General features: G+C 35.9%; 1 protein-coding gene across 1 annotated transcript in view; it reads left to right on the forward strand.

Moving 5' to 3' along the window:
- The window catches only part of LOC136800590 (leucine-rich repeat-containing protein 9-like), a 92,788-nt gene that overhangs the window by 13,450 nt on the left and 54,230 nt on the right, over positions 1-25,108 (forward strand). Inside the window, exons 7-21 of the mRNA XM_067057274.1 lie at positions 36-249; positions 613-776; positions 1,894-1,960; positions 4,577-4,696; positions 5,537-5,596; positions 6,737-6,868; positions 7,809-8,075; positions 12,059-12,169; positions 12,965-13,031; positions 17,048-17,193; positions 17,825-17,899; positions 19,243-19,365; positions 19,805-19,848; positions 20,727-20,858; positions 22,714-22,777. Coding sequence (XP_066913375.1) covers positions 36-249; positions 613-776; positions 1,894-1,960; positions 4,577-4,696; positions 5,537-5,596; positions 6,737-6,868; positions 7,809-8,075; positions 12,059-12,169; positions 12,965-13,031; positions 17,048-17,193; positions 17,825-17,899; positions 19,243-19,365; positions 19,805-19,848; positions 20,727-20,858; positions 22,714-22,777 — 1,786 coding nt within the window. The remainder of the gene's footprint in view (positions 1-35; positions 250-612; positions 777-1,893; positions 1,961-4,576; positions 4,697-5,536; positions 5,597-6,736; positions 6,869-7,808; positions 8,076-12,058; positions 12,170-12,964; positions 13,032-17,047; positions 17,194-17,824; positions 17,900-19,242; positions 19,366-19,804; positions 19,849-20,726; positions 20,859-22,713; positions 22,778-25,108) is intronic.

Below are 25,108 nucleotides of genomic sequence, written 5' to 3' on the forward strand. Positions count from 1 at the left end.
AAAGTACCGTCAAAATTTTTTTTTCCGGTTTTAAGATTGGCAGAGAGCCTTTATCCAGGACATCAATCAGTATATCGTACCAAGAAACATTTAGCGTCAAGTTGTCCTTCAAAAGTCAAGAAATCACTATCTACTTCGGCTACCCCTCAAGAATATTGTGAGTGTACTGCTCGCAAATGTGTTTGGTATTTGTTCGATCCTGATTTGGTATTACCGGAATATATTGTCGACTTTGAATATCTTTCAACGGTAAGTTTTAATGCGGTAAAAGTTTCAATAGAAATATCTCAGATTTGAGTTTGGATAAGTGAGACATCGTTTAATATTTTGAGCCTATTGCGAGTGGGGGGCAGGGGTCATGAGGGTAGAGGAGACAGGGTAATAAAACTTTCCCAGGGCCCGCGCCATGAAATTGAAAGTGGGGGGGGGGCAATAAATATAGAGTCTAAGGAGGCGCAACCAAAAATCTTTACTTTGCAAAAAAGTGGGGCCTCCCCCCACCTCCGCTTTGGACATTCAGGATAATTTTATCAGGGTTATATATTTACTATCTGAAAAACGTCAATAAAAAAACGTCAAACAAATTCCTCTTCTCTTCTTCATCAACAACAGGTCACTCCACCAATGATGTCGGTGTTTTCAGAACTATCGAAACCTACAATGTCAGAAGAGATTCGACAACAAAGATTTACTGAAATGTGCACAAAGAAACCAGAAGAGGACACGACAGATAACAATGTCTTGAATTTGGAACCGATCATCGCTTCAAGGCCAAGGTAGGGTTTGAATATTTTGTTGGAAAACACGTTTTTTTGTAAGAACAAAGTATATAGGATCATAAGGCTTTGATGGTCATAATATTAAGAACAAGTATTGGTTAGAAGAACCAGAAAGGTTGCATAAGTTCGATTGCCATGGCAATGGTGTAGTCACATGAACGGATTTTGAATTCCTCCCAAAAGCAGTTCTTTCTTTGCTGGACAGCTTTTTTTAGAATCGTGGATATTCTTAACTTTTTTGGGGAAAATCCTCCTGAAATATTCTTACGGTATTCTTAGGATTCTTAGGATCCAAAGTTAACCTAAATCTAATATGCAAAAAATTCGACATTTTTATGAAATTTATAAGCCTTGAATGACAATTTACAGGTAAAATGCTCTGAAAATGGAACTGTTAGGTTCAGTTGCATCAATTCCATGTTGATGTTATTCTTAGGATATTCTTATTTTTTGGCAAATTTCATCATGAATATTCTTATATAAAAGTATATCCTTGTAAAGAAAAAAAGTGTGTATCTGTTCCAGAAACTTTAGGCTGTTGGTATTCTCTAACGTATGCTTGTGATCCAGCCTGCATTCATTTACTTTATGACATTTGGTTTTTCTCTCCGGGTCTATTGACTACTGGATTTATGAACCGCCTACTTTACTTATTATCCATAAAATGTAAATGATCTAGAAAATTTTCAATACTTTGAACTCTATTCACCAATAACCGTATTACTTCGAATAAACACCCCCTTCTTTTAAAGGCCCTCTTGAATAAGCGCCCCTCCTGAAATCCAAAAAAAATAATAAACGCCCAGGGCGGTATATTAACCTCATAGAGTGCAATATGATTTGATAGAGCAGTATTATAATGAGAGTTGGACTGAATTCTTATTTTTCATACTCGGAATTTCAAGTTTATTTAGATAGAAATTTGTGTAATCTGATAGAACACTTGTATTATTATAAGCTTGAGAATGGTGATACCACCGAAATATATTGCTTGACTGTTTTTAAATTTTAAACTTTGAAAAATGGCTTCAAATTTATTAACATAAATTTATTAACATTTTTATACTATATTTATATAAATTGTTTTTTGTTTTTTTTTGTTTTGTTTTTTCAGGTTGACCTTCTTGACGGAAGAAATGATACTGAAACAGTCTGGGCAAACCTACTTGAACAAAATCACGGTTGGTGAAACTTATTATGATAAGAAACAAATAATCTTCATTTCAAGTTTTTTGGCAGACCCCTGAAATCTTTAAGAAGAGGGAGGGGAATTCAAATTATATTTTTCAATTAACCAACAACGAGCAATTATTTTATTTTTTGACGATATATTTCGATCTATTGATCATCTTCAGGTCTAAAATTCAATAAAAACAAGATTATAAAAATCTCCGATAAAAATGTATATGTTCACATATCTACAGTAAAAACAACCATAAGCTTACAGAAAAAAGTGAGAAATGAAAATGCTACTGCAAAAAAATATAATATGTAATAAAATTGTTGCTACTAAGGAAAATCCCATGTGACAACAAACAATAAAAGAATAAAAAACTACAATTAAAACTTGACTACTAATGTACGGCTTCTATACTCGTCTTTTGTGTTCAGTTGAGGCTTTAATTGATTAATAAAAAGTGCCTCTAGTGTCATTAAATGGCTTGCCGAACGAGAACTACCTTTCAAAATGGCTACGTCATCCATTGTTAATGAGTGCTGGCATGACGTCATGTGAATGGTAACGGGTGCGTTTTTCCTACCGTGCTCCTTAATTCGGGTGATAAGATGTCGCCGTGTTTGGCCAACATAGCACGAATTACATCGTGGACAGGTAATTTTTAAACTACACCACTTTTTAAGGATTTTTCCACGGAGGACTTCAATGATGGTAGCACTGTTTTTAACTTTTTCAAAGTAAATATGACACGACAAGGGGCTTTCAACTTTCCAAGGTTATATTTCAATTCCTCAGATAATTTTCCCCTGTATTCAACAAAAAACATTTTCGGCTCATCTTCTTCATCTTCATTTTCTTCCACCACAGGAGGTTCTTCTTTTTCAAACAATTTGTTTAAAGTATCTCGTATGATAGAATCAACTAGCGGTTCGGGATATTGATTTCTGTTAAGGATTACTTTAGCACGCTCTAAACCCTCATGGAATGTTTTGTAAGAGCTACATGCTCTGAAAATACGATGAATCATTCCAATAACAACAGATTTTTTATACTTTAATGGAGCAAGAGCGTGAAAATTCATTAGTAAACCAGTATCTGTGTCTTTTGTATACCAAGACGACTCTAACTTATTCTCTGAGCGGGTAATCTTCATATCAAGAAATGGGATTGTACAGCAGTTTGTTTCCCTTTCTACGGTAAACTTCAGCGACGGATGTAGCGAATTTATCTCTTCAAGTTTCTGGTCGATAGCGTTCTTATTTATATCTCGTAGTATATCGTCCATATATCGAGTGTAAAGTACCGCATCGTTACTTATTGCTGCGTCGAAGGTACTCATCCAAGCGTTGGCTAACATTGGGGCTGGTGGACTACCCATTGCTAACCCATCAATTTGTCTGAATAGACCATCATTTGTTGACATTATAACATTCTTGCTACAAACATTTAGCAGTTTCGTAAACGTGTTCTTATTAATAGGTGGTTTTTTTAGCGTACCGTCGTAGAGCAAGTTTGCGCAAACTTCAATGGCTTCGTCGACTGGAACATTCGTATATAATGAGACAACATCAAAACTGACCATCTCTTTGTCATCTTGCAGGACAATATCAGCTAACTGGTCAGCAATTTCTTTTGTAGATGAGTTGATTTTGCATTCTGGAACAGCAGATAACCAGTTTTCAAATTTCAAATTATGCAGTGCTATTTTGTGTCAGACAGATTTACACCTTATCGAACATTCACAAAGACATTTCAGTGCCGTAGGAAGCATTTTCATATTGGGGGGGGAGGGCTGAAGTTTAGTGACACCATAGTTTGGCCCGAGGGGGGAAATTTTGAAAATTTGAGCTCTAGATTGCTTAAAAATACACTCAAAACATACACATAAAGGCAATTATGACACATTAAAAAAGCAAAACTTTGCATTCTGCAAAATAACCATTTTTGAAAAAATTATTGGGGGGGGGGCATAGCCCCCCTCTGCCCCCCAGTTGCTACGGCACTGCATTTACGTCTCAAAATTCAGCAAAATTAGTTGTCCGTTTGGAAAGTCCCATAATTTCGCATTGATCACTGGAGCTTAGCCTGTACCATGCAGTCACTAGCCTATCTCTATCTCAACACGCGTTTTTTTTATTACTCTCATCACAGCCTTTTCCCGATAATTTTTCAATTAATCTAAATAAGTTTGCGTTTATCGAACCAGTGATATTGGAAGTTTATGGTGGCTTGGATCACGTTTGGCTACGTTTTGAGAGATTCCTCTCCCATCATTGGGCAATGTGGAGGATGTTTTCCCCACTATTTGTACTAATAGACCTTCTGATTACCCATAATTATCAAGTGTAATTTCCTTCCAAGGTGTGAACCTTGTTATCATAGGTGATGAATGACGTGAGTGAAGGTAGAGAGTCTATAACCATATTTCCCTAACACCCTGCCTGGAGCAGAGCAGAGCTTGGGATTCAAACATAGTCCATTGCGTTGAAAGTCTGTGATCGAAACCTTCACACTACCAATCGGCTAAATCGGATAAATCAGGTGTTCGATTTAGGAATAGATTAACTGAAATCACGAGCTTACCTCAAATCTCTACCTACAAGGAATTGTTCTTTTGTAGGAGTTAAATCTACACGGTTGTGGGTTAACTAAAGGGAAAATGTTATCTTCGCTAAGCAATATCAAGAAGCTTGTCCTGTCCTTCAACGAACTGACCACTATGGCTGATCTCGGTGGAAATGTAAGTTCGAGTGTTTATAATGCCCCCGATTTCATTTCAATTTTTTTTTCCTTAATCATATATTTCTATTACAAAATGAAAAATTCAGAGTTTCATCAGATTTATCATCTTTTTACATCTGACGATTGCTGAGAGCATGAAACTCTGGGTAATGTAAAATTTTCAATTTGTCACAGAAATATATGATTTCAATGAAAGCTCTATCTTTGATATCGAGCACTTTTTGGTGTTGATTTCTTTACCAAACAAATAATGAAATCCTTTTTGTTCTACAAAAGCCTTGTAGCAAATTCATTCTCTGTAGAAAACTCATTTGAAAGTGTCGATTCAACTGTGATTCACTTGGTAAGTGAATATACCTTCGCCCGGGTCAATCTGGGTACACCGACACTCTGATACACGAGTATCAGTTGTGTTGAAGTTTTTATAAGATGCTCACATAATTGGTTATTCAAAATAATAGAGATGACGCGTTCTTTAGAAAAATATAATAAAAGTTTTTGTTTGAATAGTTAACGACCAATCCAATGACAAAAATTCTTGTAAAATGTTCAGCTTGACCCACGAGTATGGGGAGATACACCTAGTACTGTGTGGTTTTTGTAAGATTCGACCATACGAAGATGCTCCGTCATCCTGAGTCGTTCGTGTATAGTTACTGTACACCAAGAGCTCTGTATGTCGGATGCACGTGTTGGCAAAGTCAGGTAATTTCCCGCAGTGATTTCCATATCCTAAGAAAGAGAATGCTGTTCTGGATAGGGCATCTTTCGTTTATCGGTAGGATAATCTCTCTATCTATGTTATAATAATTCTTTCTCTCCCTCCTTTTTTTCCCAGTCCACTTTGGAGTACTTGGATGTCAGTTACAATCAAATTACTGGTATGGAAGGATTCAAAGTAAGAATTTAAGACCATGTTTACACGTTACTGTTCCATTTCGCTCCAGTATGATTTTCGTTACGGATCGAATATATTCATATTGGTCTCGGAACGTTTTGGAGCAAGAAAACGGAGTAGTTCCGTTCCGATGAAAAAAGTGGAGCGAAACCGTTTCGATCTGTTTTGCTTTGTAACGTCTTCTATTTCGACGTTTCGACTTTTGACGTTAACACTTGTTCGGAACCATTTCGTTTCTTTTCGGAACGGAACCGTAACGTCTGAACATGGTCGAAGTCATCTTTAAATTGATTGTAACACTACATAATCATGATCTTTAATGATGTCCGGAGCAATTTGATTTTTTAAAGTCAACCCTCTCAAAGGCTTAAAGTAAATCTTTCTATAATTCGAGCTAAATTATTGGTAGCTGTAAAGTGGTTCAAATTACTCTTTATAATTCGAATGTTTCTTTAATTCAAACAATTTTCAATTTTGAAAATCTTCAAATCGGGAGTCAATTGTACTTTAATCTCATTTTTATGCAGTTTTATAGCCTACTGATTCCTATTGTTAAAGAAAATAAGTCCAGGTAGATACCTCGCAACGATAGACGTGATCCGTACAACCTTCGTTAGGGCCACGACAGTTTTACAGGCTAAACAGGAATCAAGCATTGTGTTTAAGCCCTGAAGAGGCTAGAGAGGAAACTCTTGGATGGAAAATGAGGCCACTTATTTTCCATCGAAAAACGAGCGACCCGTGAGGGTTTTTTTCAAACCTCAATTGAAAATTAAATCTATCGCTGGGATTCGAAAAATGCACAGCGTGAAAATAAAGAAAGCCAAAAACAAAGGAAGCGCTAGATTCAATCCATCATCTCAAAGGCCACGCAAATCTTAAAGCTCTACTTTTTCTTGCTCGAGAAATATGTAAAGATTCCTCTCACTCTACGGGGTGTGAAACTTAATGGAATTAAAGCATGCACAGTCCACGCAAAAAAATATTGATCAGATTTACGCACAATTACAAATGAAAAACACTGATTTTAAGAAATTCCTTAACAGAAGTTTAATAATTATAATTCTGAAATTTGATTAGGTTCTTCAGATATAAGGTAAGCTTTCTGATAATTTATATTTTGCTCTTTCTCTTTAATAGTTATGTTCAAATTTAACATACCTTGATATCCAATGGAATCGTTTCTACTACACACGTGAGGATGTGGGCTTGATACGCAAGAACATTCCAGCGTTGAAATACCTAAAAGCTGCGTTTAATCCTTGGATGAAGGTATTAGAATCTCGGCTCACGTTTTTTTTTTATAAGAATATTCATGATGAAATTGCCCAAAAAAAATTAAGAACCTAAGAATATTCTAATCCCATCCTAATTCAGACTAGATTTAACATTTATACGCTTTTTTTATAAGAATAATGTATTTCCATTTCATCACGGATATTTTTAACATTATGACAAGAATTCAAAACGCTTATTTTAGCTGAGTCGGCACTTTTTTTCGATTTTAAAATCATTATATCTCGCCAACGGTTGGTTTAAACATACTAAACCATATATTTTTTCTAAAAGCCCATGATCAGGGCTACATGATTAAATCATCGGCGTTCCAATTTATCCATCTCAGTAAAAATGCTGACGTCATCAAAATCGTCATTTTTCGGACTTTAGAGGTTATATATCTCGGGACCACGTGGTCCAGATTTCAAAGCTGACCCCATTTTCTTTATCTACTCATCGAGAGGAATCTCCCTGTCTAGTTATTTTTGACATTTGAAACCAATTAAAAATCAGTTATCAAGGGCCCCCCTTGATTAATTGATGAAAAAAGTACCATGTCCGCCATTATGGATTTGAGGGTGTTCCAATCTTCCTGGAGGAGGGTTTTTTTCAGTGATTCCTGACATGTTCCTGGACCTCTGTGCAAAATTTCATCTCTACTACATTTTTGTCCCGGTTTTGGCGGTTTATGACCTAATTCTACCTGACTATATCCGTGATGAAATGGAAATACACAATTCTTATAAAAAAGCGTTTATGTTGGAGGAGTTCATTCTCGAAGGCCAGTTCCCTTTTTTGCCGGAATTTTAAACACACGATTCAAACACGGATTCCTGCTCCTTATGGAGGATAAACCTAATGTTTTTTATAGGTCTGTAATTTAGATATGGTGCCCTTGGATTAAAAACTGCTAATATTTCCTTCTTGATTACAGGCTGACAGTTTACGACTCCGCTGTATCGGCCGATTGCGCTCGCTTCTCAGTATGGACAGTGAAGATGTCACCCAAGAGGAGACAAACACTGCGCTCCGTCTTGCTGCTGGTTCAAGAATCGCGTACATCACTGTGTTAGCGAATTCTCGCACGGAGAAAGAACCGTTACGGACACTAAACTTGTCAAATACAACAGATGTTTTGATAACTCAATCGATGAACAAACCTGTTAAGTTGTCTGAAGATGATAGACAATGGTTATCTAGGGTATGTGTTCCATATAGGTTTTAAGTGAATGAACTCGATTATTACCAAGGCCTTTAGGACACTAAATTCGTCGACTACAACTGATGCTTTCATAACTCAATCGATGAACAAACCTGTTAAACTGTCTGAAGACGATAAACAAGGGTTATCTAGGGTATATGCTCCATATAAGTTTTAAGTGAATGAACTCGATAATTACCAAGGGCTTTAGGACACTAAATTCGTCGAATACAACAGATGTTTTCATAACTCAATCGATGAACAAACCTGTTAAACTGTCTGAAGACGATAGACAAGGGTTATCTAGGGTATATGCTCCATATAAGTTTTAAGTGAATGAACTCGATAATTACTAAGGCCTTTAGGACACTAAATTCGTCGACTACAACTGATGTTTTCATAACTCAATCGATGAACAAACCTGTTAAACTGTCTGAAGACGATAGACAAGGGTTATCTACGGTATATGCTCCATATAAGTTTTAAGTGAATGAACTCGATAATTACTAAGGCCTTTAGGACACTAAATTCGTCGAATACAACAGATGTTTTCATAACTCAATCGATGAACAAACCTGTTAAACTGTCTGAAGACGATAGACAAGGGTTATCTAGGGTATATGCTCCATATAAGTTTTAAATGAATGAACTCGATAATTACCAAGGCCTTTAGGACACTAAATTCGTCGACTACAACTGATGTTTTCATAACTCAATCGATGAACAAACCTGTTAAACTGTCTGAAGACGATAGACAAGGGTTATCTAGGGTATATACTCCATATAAGTTTTAAGTGAATGAACTCGATAATTACTAAGGCCTTTAGGACACTAAATTCGTCGAATACAACAGATGTTTTCATAACTCAATCGATGAACAAACCTGTTTTAAACTGTCTGAAGACGATAGACAAGGGTTATCTAGGTATATGCTCCATATAAGTTTTAAATGAATGAACTCGATAATTACCAAGGCCTTTAGGACACTAAATTCGTCGAATACAACAGATGCTTTCATAGCTCAATCGATGAACAAACCTGTTAAACTGTCTGAAGACGATAGACAATGGTTATCTAGGGTATATGCTCCATATAAGTTTTAAGTGAATGAACTCAATAATTACTAAGGCCTTTAGGACACTAAATTCGTCGAATACAACAGATGTTTTCATAACTCAATCGATGAACAAACCTGTTAAACTGTCTGAAGACGATAGACAAGGGTTATCTAGGGTATATGCTCCATATAAGTTTTAAATGAATGAACTCGATAATTACCAAGGCCTTTAGGACACTAAATTCGTCGACTACAACTGATGCTTTCATAGCTCAATCGATGAACAAACCTGTTAAACTGTCTGAAGACGATAGACAATGGTTATCTAGGGTATATACTCCATATAAGTTTTAAGTGAATGAACTCAATAATTACTAAGGCCTTTAGGACACTAAATTCGTCGAATACAACAGATGTTTTCATAACTCAATCGATGAACAAACCTGTTAAACTGTCTGAAGACGATAGACAAGGGTTATCTAGGGTATATGCTCCATATAAGTTTTAAGTGAATGAACTCGATAATTACCAAGGGCTTTAGGACACTAAATTCGTCGACTACAACTGATGCTTTCATAACTCAATCGATGAACAAACCTGTTAAACTGTCTGAAGACGATAGACAAGGGTTATCTAGGGTATATGCTCCATATAAGTTTTAAGTGAATGAACTCGATAATTACCAAGGGCTTTAGGACACTAAATTCGTCGAATACAACAGATGTTTTCATAACTCAATCGATGAACAAACCTGTTAAACTGTCTGAAGACGATAGACAAGGGTTATCTAGGGTATATGCTCCATATAAGTTTTAAGTGAATGAACTCGATAATTACTAAGGCCTTTAGGACACTAAATTCGTCGACTACAACTGATGTTTTCATAACTCAATCGATGAACAAACCTGTTAAACTGTCTGAAGACGATAGACAAGGGTTATCTACGGTATATGCTCCATATAAGTTTTAAGTGAATGAACTCGATAATTACTAAGGCCTTTAGGACACTAAATTCGTCGAATACAACAGATGTTTTCATAACTCAATCGATGAACAAACCTGTTAAACTGTCTGAAGACGATAGACAAGGGTTATCTAGGGTATATGCTCCATATAAGTTTTAAATGAATGAACTCGATAATTACCAAGGCCTTTAGGACACTAAATTCGTCGACTACAACTGATGCTTTCATAGCTCAATCGATGAACAAACCTGTAAAACTGTCTGAAGACGATAGACAATGGTTATCTAGGGTATATACTCCATATAAGTTTTAAGTGAATGAACTCAATAATTACTAAGGCCTTTAGGACACTAAATTCGTCGAATACAACAGATGTTTTCATAACTCAATCGATGAACAAACCTGTTAAACTGTCTGAAGACGATAGACAAGGGTTATCTAGGGTATATGCTCCATATAAGTTTTAAATGAATGAACTCGATAATTACCAAGGCCTTTAGGACACTAAATTCGTCGACTACAACTGATGCTTTCATAGCTCAATCGATGAACAAACCTGTTAAACTGTCTGAAGACGATAGACAATGGTTATCTAGGGTATATACTCCATATAAGTTTTAAGTGAATGAACTCAATAATTACTAAGGCCTTTAGGACACTAAATTCGTCGAATACAACAGATGTTTTCATAACTCAATCGATGAACAAACCTGTTAAACTGTCTGAAGACGATAGACAAGGGTTATCTAGGGTATATGCTCCATATAAGTTTTAAATGAATGAACTCGATAATTACCAAGGCCTTTAGGACACTAAATTCGTCGAATACAACAGATGCTTTCATAACTCAATCGATGAACAAACCTGTTAAACTGTCTGAAGACGATAGACAATGGTTATCTAGGGTATATGCTCCATATAAGTTTTAAGTGAATGAACTCGATAATTACCAAGGGCTTTAGGACACTAAATTCGTCGAATACAACAGATGTTTTCATAACTCAATCGATGAACAAACCTGTTAAACTGTCTGAAGACGATAGACAATGGTTATCTAGGGTATATGCTCCATATAAGTTTTAAGTGAATGAAATCAATAATTACTAAGGCCTTTAGGACACTAAATTCGTCGAATACAACAGATGCTTTCATAACTCAATCGATGAACAAACCTGTTAAACTGTCTGAAGACGATAGACAATGGTTATCTAGGGTATGTGCTCCATATAAGTTTTAAGTGAATGAACTCGATAATTACCAAGGGCTTTAGGACACTAAATTCGTCGACTACAACTGATGCTTTCATAACTCAATCGATGAACAAACCTGTTAAACTGTCTGAAGACGATAGACAATGGTTATCTAGGGTATGTGCTAGATGAGTAGGTTTTGTATCAGGGGGGTCAGCTTCAGAATCCGCCTGAAATTTGTCCGTTGAAATAGTTCCTCGGCCGTCAGAATAGTCATCCGGCCGTCGGAACAGTCATCCGGCCCGTGGAAAATTGGCCGACGGAAAAACTATCTGACCTGCGGAAATCGAGGCCTAGAAATTTTTCTAATAAAAAAATTCGTTCGTTCGTTCGTTCTCGGTATTGGCTCATTATAGTTGTTCTGAATTTAGCACAATAATGCAGAATGGCAATACCCAAAATGTAACGGAGCCCGATTTTGAAAAAAAATTTTTGGGACAAAAAGGGACTTTGTGTGAAATTGCTTTATTAGTTTTTTCTGCCTTTTTTCTTAAAAGGTCCTAAAACCGTTTTTTCTTGGAATTTTATTTTGGCCGTAAAAGTCGGTTTCCTTTATTTGGGGAAATCCCTATTGTCATTTTTAGGGAAAATGAGCATTTCTCGCGATTGGCTTGGTATTTTTTTCTGATCGATCAGTTTTTATTTTCTATTTCGTTAGCTTTCAGGTAGGTCCATTCAGCATGTAGCTTATTGTTTTCTTCTATTTTCCAGGTGACATGTTTAAGATTGGACGGTCAACATTTGAGTAAAATATCCAACTTAGAAAAATTGGAGAACTTGAAATGGGCATCTTTCAATGACAACGATATCACGAAAATCGAGGTACTGATAAAATATTTTTAACTTTTCGTGTAAAGTCTTCCATTTCATGTGGACCAAGCTTCCCAATCCCAGCTAAGCAAAATCTTTGATCGGAGTTTTTTGAAAAGTGGTACCCTAATGGCCGCACTACTCGATAGTGGTGTAAATGCATCGAGAGCGATAGGTCTACTTTTTCTTAAATTCTTTTGACGATGTAGCGGTGTTAGACGTTAATTTTTAACATTGCAACGGCTTCTTCTCGGGTACCAATTCCAAAAAAGCTCCAATCAAAAATGGCGGATATTGCTTGGTCCAGGGATATATAAAGGTCAGTGATGGTGGACCAGGTAGGCCAACGAGTTTTTTTTATCAACATATTGAGCTGTTCTTTTTCTCTTCTGCTCACACTTTTCATAGATTGAATTGAATTGAATATTTTTTCGGAGCTGCTCGTTGGAGCTTTGATTGATTTGTCAAATCGAATTGGTCTAAGTGGTGGCCCTGGCTGGCCGTTTAGATTTAAGGGGGCAAATTTTTTTTTAAAAATAGTCGCCCTCCATGGTTTTGGGACCAAGAAAGTATGACACCCTTGAAACGTCATATAAAAGCTATTTAGCTTGATAAAAATAGAATTTGGCTTTAGTCTGCGAAAACAGTGAGGGGCCATGTCCCCTTTCCGGAGAGGGAGGGGGCGTGTGCTGACTAGGCACATGGCACATGGCCCTTTTTGCCACAAAGTCACACTTGTGGTCCGAACTAAATATTGAACATGAGATAAAATTTACTTACGAGATTCTATTTTTTTTTTACGTTTAGGGTCTCGACAATTGTAAAGATCTGATTGAACTTTCATTGGCAAATAATTGTTTATCCAAAATTGATGGTGAGTTATACATACCATTCAAATGGTCTTGTACACTTTTTTTTATATAAGAACAATTTTATAAGAACAATTTAAGAACAATGCTGAGGCTGAAATTACTCCGATTCAAGCAATATAGTGGTTAAAGTAGTAAAATTGGGTATAACGTCTAAAATACCTCAATTAAACTTTATAAATAAGAACAGGATAAGAACAATTTGATGCTCAAAGTGCCAAAAAAAATAAGAACAACCGAGCCTCAGGAAAATTTTACTGGCTCTTATGATAAAAAAAGTGTATTTCACATTTACCCATTGATAATTGATGTTTGACTGCAAAAAATGTGCAAAGAATCCGGAAATGTTAGCCCATTAAAATGTCGTCACTCCGTAGCTTCAAATTCAAATATCTTTTGATCACAGATTAGACAAGATTGTCACTTTCAATCTAGTTTTTTTTTGGGCAGGATAAAAAATTAGAGCGGTAGGTTTGCAGCTTTCCTCGGTCCAGACCTATCTGGTATAGGACTGTATATAAGTGGCGGCCGGATTCAGTTATTTCTTTTAAAAGGTATACAAACGTAGCTTTAACTGAACACTTTTTTGCTCCGGCCTAGGAGCCTTAAATTCTCTCTCGTCCGACGACGACGCTCAAGACATTTTTTGTTTGTTTATCTAATCCGATGATCTATTCCGATTTAATAAAAACGGATTACCTGATTCAAATAATACTGTGATTTGATTGGCCGAAAGTATTTAAGAAAAAGATGGCTGCCGAAAGTGGACTAGTTGACTGTGTAGCAAATACTGGCAAATCTCAGTGAAAAATTGATCATTTTCATCATTATTCATGATGTTTTGGACATGATTTATGAGAAGTTTGATGCATACTGGCTCTCTAACAATGTGGAAAGACTTTGGAGAAACTTTGGCCATGAATCGTCAGCTGATCGAGTGCTTAAAAAATCTTGCATATGGCTAACCATAAAATTCTGTTGGTAACTTGACAATGAAACTTTCAAACACACATCCATTGGAATTTAAAAGAGAATACTAAAATTACTACATTACAGTGAAAATTTGAAAACGATCTGAGTAGTTTTTGTGGTGTTATGTTTATGGCTGAAAATGATCCTGTTTTGTATTCATCATTTATTATTGTTGACTGGCGACCGTTCCTTTTTGATTCTTCAAACCCGACACATATTTTTTACAAACATATCACTATGAGAATTCAATAAATGATACTAAAACACAATTCCTGTGTAAATTTGAACAAGAATGGAGAAATTTTCACAGTTTTATGGCTGAAAATGAGCGTTTTTGGACTTTTTGTCGTAATTTCATCGCGGCTGGCGACCGTTCCTTTTGATTTTTCAAACCCGACACAGATTTTTTACAAACATATCGCTATGAGAATTCAGTGAAGGATACGAAAACACAATTCCTTTTTAAATTTGAACAAGATTGGAGAAATTTTCACAGTGTTATGGCTGAAAATTATCGTTTTTGGACTTTGTCGTAATTTCATTGCGGCTGGCGACCGTTCCTTTTGATTTTTCAAACCCGACACAGATTTTTTACAAACATGTCGCTATGAGAATTCAGTAAAGGATACGAAAACACAATTCCTTTTTAAATTTGAACAAGATTGGAGAAATTTTCGCAGTGTTATGGCTGAAATGATCGTTTTTGGACTTTTTCGTAATTTCATCACGGCTTGCGACCGTTCCTTTTGATTTTTCAAACCCGACACAGATTTTTTACAAACATATCACTATGAGAATTCAGTAAAGTATACTAAAACACAATTCCTGTGTAAATTTGAACAAGATCGGAGAAATAGACCTTTTTTTAAAGAGGCAGCCATGTTGAATAATTATGTACTCCAGCATAAAAACAATGATACAGCCATGCATAATTACTGCATCATGCATATTTTAAAAATTATGCATGGCTGTATCATTGTTTTTATGCTGGAGTACATAATTATTCAACATGGCTGCCTCTTTAAAAAAAGGTCTATTTTCACAGTGTTATAACTGAAAATTATTTTTTGGACTTTGTCGTTATTTCATTGCGGCTGGCGACCGTTCCTTTTGATTTTTCAAACCCGACTCAGATTTTTTACAAACATATTGCTATGAGAATTCAGTAAAGTATACTAAAACACAATTCCTGTGTAAATTTGAACAAGATCGGAGAAATTTTCACAGTGTTATAACTGAAAATTATTTTTTGGACTTTGTCATACTTTAATCGTAGAAATTTTAGCGAGACTTATTTTAGCGTATATTTAAATATTTAAATTTTAGTGATCTGGCGATTTGGTGTGTTTTAGCGAAAATAGGGAGAACTCGCTAAAACACTAAAATTAGTCTCGCTAAAATTTCTATGAAGAAAGTAATTTCATTGGCTGGGGCGACCATTCCTTTTGAAGATTTTTCAAACAGGAAACAGGTTTTTTCCAAATATACCACTATTTATAACATACACACTATTGTACCATTTTATTTGGTTTATCCTACTCTTCCAAGTATTATCCCAACAGAAAAAATAATGCTTAGCTCAAAGCCGTGGCCTCTAATTTAGGCTATTTTTCTCCCCAAAATTTTATCCGGACCAATCAAATCAACGACGCATCATGGCTTCGCTATTGGCAAGTTTAGAAAAAAATTAATTTACAGTATAAGAACTTGGAAGTATTCACTTCTAAATGTTCATCTCCTTTAGCTCCAATTTTGAACTTTTTAGTCGAGGATGAGTGGGCGGGGGTGGGATTGGTTCTTTAGGCAAGAAAGTGCATGTGTAATCACTTAGAAGAGCTAAACTTCCAGCTGGTTTATTTATTTGTTAAGATTATTTCTCATACTCGCTCTGCAATAGAATTATTACTTTGCTTGCTTTCTGATCTGTTCTGATTAGTAGTTTGTGGGCAACATTCTAACACAACTAACTCAACAAGCTCATCTTTCACATCTTTTAATCTCTTAAGCCAGAGGTTCCAGCGCAGCTGGTTTATTGAAAAATGAACTTAACAACTTTTTCACCGATTTCATGCCTCAATTTTTAAGATTATAATTTTAGTCTCAAGCAAATTTTTTTGGTCTTCAAGAGGTGTGTTGGATATCCAAAAAAAAAGATTATTATTCCCTTGGTCGATTATCAGATTGCACACAACGTTGTCCCAACGTTTATCCGACGTTCACAACGTCCATATAACGTTAGATAAACGTTGAAACAACTTCGTGTGTCATACACCCCCTTCTCACAGACCCGGTAGGATCTTTTCAGCCAATGGGGATAAAAACTGAAACTAACTCAATGGGGATTGATATTCCCATTTTTTTTATAGCTGGGGATTCATATTCTTTTGATTTCAAGTCAAAAAATTGGGTGAGGATGGGGAAAATAGCATATTATTTTCCAGTGAGGATTGGTTTATTTGATTATTTTCGGCGAAGACAAAAATTGATATATAATTTCCCACTGGGGACGATATTTCGGGCAATTTTTCCTGTGGGAAGGGGTCCGCAGCGGGTTTGTGAGAAGGGGGTGTTTATCATGATCGCCTCTTACAGTGCTCGATACATAAGTAGAGGTATGTCAGTCAGAAAGAAAAGACACTTTTTTATTCTGCTACTGGCAGTTTCATTTCATTTGTGACAATCTTTAGGCATGAAACTGCCAGTAGCAGAATGGGCTTTTCGAGAAATAGTCCGTGCCCGTGATGTTGAGGATATCGGATATCCAGGGGGTTAATGATTTTTGTTCAAAAGTGGATATCCAGGGGGTTAATTATTTACAAGGGAGCGGATATCCAGGGGGTAAAGTGTCTTTTCAAGTAAAAAATACGATATCCAGGGGTAAGCATCTTTATAAGAGAGGATATCCAGGGGGTTGAGCATATTTTTAAGAGTGGATATCCAGGGGGGGGGTTCGATACTTCGAAAAATCAATATCCTCAACAGTGGGGGTAATTTTTTTTTCTGGAAAAGCCCAATAAATATTGTCTTTTCTTTCTAACTATTTTCTCAGGTATTCACCATTTAAAGAAATTACAATCACTGGATGTTTCCAACAACAACCTCTCATCATTGGATGGCATCGATTTTGCTTCGTTGAATAATCTTCGCTTCTTAGCATTCGACAATAATTTTGTTTTGTCGCTTAACGGTCTGCAGGTACGTACGGGATTAGACCCAGTCCTTTTTTTTCAACTTCAGTCAAGCTAGAATTTGAGAATGTCTGTGTGTGTATGTTAATCTGGGTCTATGCATTTTTAAAGCTATTTTATCGGCCAAAACTTAGTCGGTCCTAAGTGACTAAATTTTGGCTTGGTGACTAATATTTGTGCAGACTAAAAATTTTGGCCGACTAAAATTTGGCCCGACTAAAAATTTAGAAATGGCAAAAACTTAGTTATTAGTTGGCCCTTAGTGACTAAATTTTGACGAGGTGACTAAAATTAGGGCCGACTAATAATTAAGGCGGACTAAGTTTTGACCGATAAGGTATACTGATATTTAGTGCATTGCGTTTCACGTTCTGTTCTTCATGTTCTGTAGATGTACACGCTTAAGTTTTGGCCGCTAAGGTAAAGAACCTACCCTCTTCAATATTCTGCATAGACATAATTTACCAAAATTCCAAGAACATGTGCTAATTTGCTTTGTAAAATCCATTTTACGTCTCAAAGGAAAAACCTTACTTTGCCCACTGTTCAGTAGCTTAACTATAGACTCGTAGACAAAGTTTTCTATCAGCTAAAACCGTCTGATTACTCTTATAAACATCTTTCTTTCTCTTTTGTAGCATTCTACATCTTTGCTCGAGATTTACGCCGGTAACAACAAACTTCAAGAATTAAGAGACATCTTCTATCTAAAGGTATTCAAAAATAGTGCTATTTTTTAAAGCTCTGACTTCAAAGCCGAAATTAAAAAAGAATTGACATGTCTTGTTTTCCCTCTTCTTGGTTTCTCATCATCAGAGTCAACCAGCTCACTCAATAGCACAACAGCCGTGAAGTCTGCCACCGTTGCCGCCATTATGGCAAAGAAATTGAAAATGAAAATGTTGAACGTTCACCTCAAATGACTTTTCATGCAACATTACAAAGTTTGTGACGTCACTCGTTCTTCCAACATTTGACGCAACATTTTAACAAAAAATGTTGGTTTGAATGTTGGCTTCGTTAGCGCCGGCCTTATAAAGCCATTGACCTTTTAAATAGTTATAATGTATGTTGATTCAGCAGATTGAAATAAATAGAATCTTTTTTAATGAAAAAGAAAAATGTGGAGCAAGATTTTTTTCTTCCTTTTATTTACAAATTTGAAAGGACTCTTTTATTAAAATTTTGCTGACATCAGTTTCAGACGAGTCGGGTGTATATAACACTGTATAATTCCTTTAATTCTAACATGAGACTAAATAAATATTGTTGTAAAAAAAATGGCGTACGAATGATTCAGGATAATTTTTCCCCAAATGGTTGAGAAAATATCCATAATGGAATGATAAACATTATTTTATAAAAAAAAGGCGTGTATGGCTCAAGGAGTATTTATTTAGATATTGCATGGAATATCAACCTATACTCTTGTATCAGAGTTATGATACCCAATTCCCCTCACATGGCATGGGTTGACCCGAGCCAATTGAATCATAGTGCCACGGTGGGTATCGAACTCGGGCCTACTGGACAGAAGGCAAGCACGATAACCACTATACCACTACGCCTATTGCATTCATATTAACTTGGAAAAACCCATTCAACTTCTATACACCTTTTCGACCGTAACCGCCAATTGCCGCGCGGGCATTTTTGTGTCCGCTTTATCTCACTAAAACCGTCCCAGTCCTTTTTTCGCACCTATAGACAATAGATAAATAAATGTGTCAAAAAAGGATTGGATCGAGTTTGGTGGGATAAAAGTGGCGCGCGCCTGACCGCGCGACTACGGTTGAAAAGGTGTTATTTATCCAACTTTTTTGAATATTTAAAAATGGAAAGTTAGCTTCCCTTTGCTTCTTTAGATTTTCACAATGTTTCACCCCTTCCTAACACTGCCTACATCCATTAAATGATTTGTGCATATGTGCAATCTTGTGCAGGGGAGGGGTGCTTAGGCAAGGTACTGGGTATATGCGGGCGGTATGGGTCGCCGTCTAGCGCTTCGGGCTTTAAAAATCTGTGCTTTAACCGTAAATCTTTTTCAACTCGCCAGAATATACCAACACTGATTATACTGGACATGATGGGAAACCCACTGGTCAAAGAATGTAACAATTATCGACTGTTCTTGATCTATCATTTGCAAAGTCTCAAAGCTCTTGACGGAATACCTGTTGTAAGTTCATTACAAGCTATTTTTCGATTGGTTGTAAATGACGTAATGCAACAATTATCGATTGTTTTTGATTTATCATTTGCAAAGTCTCAAAGCTCTTGACGGAATACCTGTTGGGTCAATATTAAGTAATTTCGGGGGGATTTTCCAAAAAAACCCTAGGAAAATGTGAAGGTTTTGGCATTTTTTCAGGAAAATTTCATAAAGTGTGGGGGTCATTATAAACTAACCCCCTACAATTAAGCACAAAAGAGAATGCGAGAATTTGTTGTGATGAAAAGTAACTTTCATATCGTTCGTTCGGATGTCTTCCCTAAGTAAAATGCCGTCATCTTGAAAAACCTCAAATTTGCATGTCCAGCTTTTACACGACTGTATTGTCTTTAGTTTAAAATGACTTTATTCTTTATTCTACACCATATTTTTTTTTCATTTACAGAATTTTACTGAAGGGGGTATGGCTAAAGATACCTTTGGTGGCAAGTAAGTTTGATCTTATACAAAACTGAATTTTTTTAGTATCCTTAAGGCTAAGAAATTTCCGTATATTTCTGTGACAGCCTATACTCTTGAAATTATAATTCTATAGATGATATTACCATCAATTTCGTATTAAAAAAGTCCAAATCGATGATGTACCTTTCAGTCAGTCAGTCAGTCAGCCAGTCAGTCAGTCAGTCAGTCAGTCAGTCAGTCAGTCAGTCAGTCAGTCAGTCAGTCAGTCAGTCAGTCAGTCAGTCAGTCAGTCAGTCAGTCAGTCAGTCAGTCAGTCAGTCAGTCAGTCAGTCAGTCAGTCAGTCAGTCAGTCAGTCAGTCAGTCAGTCAGTCAGTCAGTCAGTCAGTCAGTCAGTCAGTCAGTCAGTCAGTCAGTCAGTCAGTCAGTCAGTCAGTCAGTCAGTCAGTCAGTCAGTCAGTCAGTCAGTCAGTCAGTCAGTCAGTCAGTCAGTCAGTCAGTCAGTCAGTCAGTCAGTCAGTCAGTCAGTCAGTCAGTCAGTCAGTCAGTCAGTCAGTCAGTCAGTCAGTCAGTCAGTCAGTCAGTCAGTCAGTGGATGAATGAATAAATATATGATAATTGATCTGCATGAAATTTTCCATAATATTTTTCCTGGTATATTATTTTTGGATTGAAGTCATAGCTCTATGGTTTCGCGAGTAAATTGTCAATGGTGCCTAACAAGCGTAATGATTTCCCTATTCTTGAAGAGACAGCTATTCTTGGATAGAGCCCATTTCTTTCATCCGCATTCAGGGTTGATCAGGGGGAGGGATACCATTATTATCATGTGAATGCCTCAGCATTTTAATATGGATTCATGTTGAAACTCTGCTTTGTACTGTACTAAACTGTACTTTTTTCTCAGACTGTCCACAGATTTTATCGCTGAGAAACTTGGTCACTCAAACTTCTTGGAGCTTTGTGAGCTGGACTTACCACACTGCAATATTCGAACTGTTGATTTGAATTCAAGTGAGCTGTTCAAAAATCTTCGAAGGTATATATTGGACTTACGACTTTTATTTGAAAGATGAATTTTACCGAAGTTTATCGACTTTTCAATTTTGCTCTCTTCGATGCAACAACTTTACGGGAAGAATTTCTTCATCTGAAGATTCTTTTTGCGATGAAGAAAATTCGCGAAATATCTGCATTTTACAAAGATTGACTTTTTGCGGCCTGTTAATTTTTATCTGATTTCATCCCATATTGTTTAACAAAATTTTTGTGGAGAAAAGAGTAGATAAAACCTCATCTTATTTCACATCTATCAATTCAAAATTTCGGAAAAATCACCGAAAGTTTCTTCCCTTAGAGATATAGAACGAAGAAACTCGTTGCAAATCTTATATTAAGTTTTCAGGTTTTTGTTATTAATTTGACATTTTTAACATATAAACACTACAATCGGCGCCGAAATATATTGGCAAATTTGGGTATTTTAACGTATTTCAGAATTTAAAGCTCGGACGAGAATTGCATTTTGCAATTGGATTTTTCGATTTGGGAGTGGCTAAGTGGCTTCCAGGCTATATTCTTTTAGATCTTTAGATTAGCTTTTAGATCCTGAGATCCTAAGGTCGTAAGTCTTAAGACGCTTAAGACTCATGTTAAAACTCAGAGTAAAAACCCCACTTTCCAACCGTACTACAAAGCACTTACAAATCACTTGAGGATTTAAAGTTTTTAGGGAATTCCCCTTTTGTGCCAAATATTTCGGCGCCGATTGTAGTTTTTAAAGTTTTCTTGTTTTTATTATTGATTTGATTAACATAAACACTTAGGAAATATGGAAATCGGGGACTTTCTAAACGTCGACCAGAAATGGCGACCACGATACCGGCGACAACGACCGGCGACCAGATAAATTTGGGTTATCGAGTTTTTTTCCCTTTCTCCAACGTAGATTGTCTCTCCTAATCATTTGAATACTATATATCATATTGAAGAGCTCACCCCTGTCTCATCTAATTAAAGTCACGTGCCAAATACGTAAAACAACCATTTCGACGCTCTTGGAGCTTGATTATGGTGTCAATTTCTATCCTTTTGTATTATCAGCGTCAAAATAATTAGTGGCACAAAATTTTTTGAAAATAGTTTGAGAAGCAGATTCATCAGAATGTTATTTACTGTCGAAATTAGTCATTTTGTCAGCATAAAGACAATAGAATAATTAATTAGATTCATATCTCTAAAACTGGCCTTCCCAATTTTTTCCTACAGACAAGTTCTATCTATTCATACTAAAGACATCTCATTCAGCATAATTAAAATATTTGGTGTAACAAAGCTTACCAAACATCATACGTAATGACCCTGTCAATATTTTTGTCAAATAGTGTCACTTTGTCAAGAAAATGACTCGTTACTTCAAAGGTCATTTTTTAGTATTCAGAGGACTCCAAATTTATCTGGTCGCCGGTCGAGGTCGCTGGTCGTTGGTCGTGGTCGCCATTTCTGGTCGATGTTTAGAAACTTCTCTGAAAATCGGAAATTTCAGGACCCTCCCGGCGCTCCGGAAACGTCCGAAGCAAAAAGTGCCGTTTTTTTCGTGCTCCGAAACACCGGAAGATTCCGCACGATTTTCAGCGATTGGTCTGCACCAGAACTCCGGAACTGTGTTAAAATTACTTGCTCCGGAAGTACCAGAAGAGCTCCGGAACTTTCCTTAGAGAAAATAGTGTTTTTTAACTGCTCCGGAAACTTCAGGAGTTTTCGGGAGGGTCCTGAAATTTCATCGGTAATGGTACGTAAAAAAAGGCTCTTCTCGTTTGAGAAACCTTCTGAAATATGAATGGAATTTTGAGGGAGAGCGGGATTTCCTTGTACTTCTGTCCTTTCTTTTTCAGTTTGAATTTGGAGCAAAATAATTTGTCATGTTTTGGTGGTATTGTCAACCTACATAACCTTAAGGTATCAGTTCAGTTTAAAAGTTCTCAAATTTGTGCGTCAAAAATCCAGGGGGGGGGGAACACTCAAGGTAAATGACCTACCGTACGTGCGACCCTTAAGGGTATATTTTTGAAGCTTCCCAAAAGTGCACTGTAAGGGTCTATAAGGGGTATAAAATTTGGAAAATCTGACCATATTTTGCCTGAAAATGGTTTTGCTTTTAAAATGGTCAAAACATTTTCCAGAAAATGCACCGTAATGGTCGATTTTTCGCCAAAATTAAGGGTCTGATTTCTTAGGCCTAATTTTGGGCCGCACATACGGTGTTGCCCCCCCCCCCCCCGGCAAAATAAAAAAAACACTCTGCGATATTTTCGTTAATATAAATTCTCATTTTGCCGAAATTAAAAATGATATCATGTTTTACTGATCAATTGTCTTTTTTTTTCTATAAGCATACAAAAATTTGAAAACAGCCTCGGAGATGGTTAGGTCGAGGACTTAAAAAAAAATGCTTAAAAGGATGCTTAAATCCCAAGCAATAAGATTTTATGGAAATTCCGAAAATCCATGAAATTTCAGCTAAATCAGGAAAATATATTTTTAGTAGGCCCAGGGTAATTATACGCCTACATCTTTGACAAATATGAGCCTAGATATGCTTATCAGTGCGATGCTTATAATATAAACACGTTAATGAGATCCAGTGAACATAAACGCTGGGATGAGATCGCACCAAGCATGAAACATCTACCATTATATTGAAGACCACTTTCACTTTTCCATAGAGATTTTTTATAGTTCGGTGCAATGACTGTATTCTTATTAAAGGTTGATCGTTTGACTTAGTTTGACTATATTAGAGTTCTGTAAGAAGGACGACGTTTATTGGGGACCTTAGAGCATCTTAAAAAATTTAAAGACTGGACTAATGATTCAGAAACAACGCGTACGCTGGGCTAGCGATCTGCAGTTATTCTGTGAAGGGTGAAACCCTTCAACACTTCTTGTAGCTTCGGCTACCATTTTTAAAAAGAACGCAAAAATTTTTCGAAGCAAAAAATGTCTACCATAATATTAAAGATCACTTCCACTCCAGTTTTTTTATAGTTCGGTGCTATGACCCTATTGTCATTAAAGGTTGATCGTTTAACTTAGCTTGACTAGATTAGAGTTCTGTGAGATTTGTCCACTTTATCTCAAAAGTATAAATGATGCCTTTTAAATTATGGGAATCAAGATTTATATTGTATTGAATTAAAACATATTTTTACATGTGATTTTGTAAGAAAATTATCAACAAAAACTTATTGCATTCTAAATGAATATTCTCTAATTTAAAAAATAACAAAACAGTAAAAGTGGTAAAAATCTTAATTAAACTAAAGTCTGCCTCAAGATAATACGCAGTAAAGAAAAAAAAGGCTGGCTCTAACTTTTAATATGATTCAAATTAAGTGCGCAATTTTGTGCTTGTTGAAAAGATCGAGTGTCAAAAGTTCTTTTATCAGTCAACCGGCAAATGAAAAAATATAATAGTGAATCAAAAAATATTAAAATACTAAAATTATTGTAAATACATTATATAAGATATGATAACTTATCAATATGAATTGCAGTTAAGAAAATATGACAAAATCAATTTCATGTTTCAACTATAGTAAATTTAAAACTTCAAATTATTCATATTATTCAGATTGTCTTCTTCTATTTCATTCATCATTATCAAATTTTGCAAAAGAATGAAATTGCTTTTCACGTGATACTGTTCAATGTGTCCCAAAAAAATATATAATAATCGGACAAATTTTTATATAAAGTAAAATCGTTATAATTTACAAACTGTATGTTGGTCCTTGTTTCTTAACAATGAAAAGGTTTGTAGTACTTCATATACAAAAGTATTGTTCCCTTATGTCCCAGTTTTGCAATAAGAAGCAGTATTTGAGAATTAGTACTTCGTAACAACATGTAAAGTCGTTTCTTTTACTTTAAGAATAAAAAGATTTGTAGCATACAACAATTAAAAGCATCGTGCCCTTCTACTTAGGCCAAAACAAGCAATATATCTAATAAAATGAAAAAGTTTATTGTGCGCTTATGTCCCAGTTTTGTCAAAGAAAATTTAATTTCATGATAATATGTAAAGTCACTTTTTTATTTATTTAAACAATGAAGAGGCTTGTTATACATTGGATACAAAAGTTACAATCGTGATAATTTCATTGTGTACCTCTGTCCCCATTCTGCAATAAGAAGCAGATTACTTCATCATGTGATATTATTTTAGTTCCTTTGTTTAACAATGAAAAGATTTGTTGTGCAACGCATACAATAGTTACACAGGTGAAT

Source organism: Clytia hemisphaerica, unplaced genomic scaffold (genome assembly GCF_902728285.1).
Source record: "Clytia hemisphaerica strain Z4C2 unplaced genomic scaffold, Clytia hemisphaerica genome assembly, whole genome shotgun sequence".
Taxonomy (NCBI): domain Eukaryota; kingdom Metazoa; phylum Cnidaria; class Hydrozoa; order Leptothecata; family Clytiidae; genus Clytia; species Clytia hemisphaerica.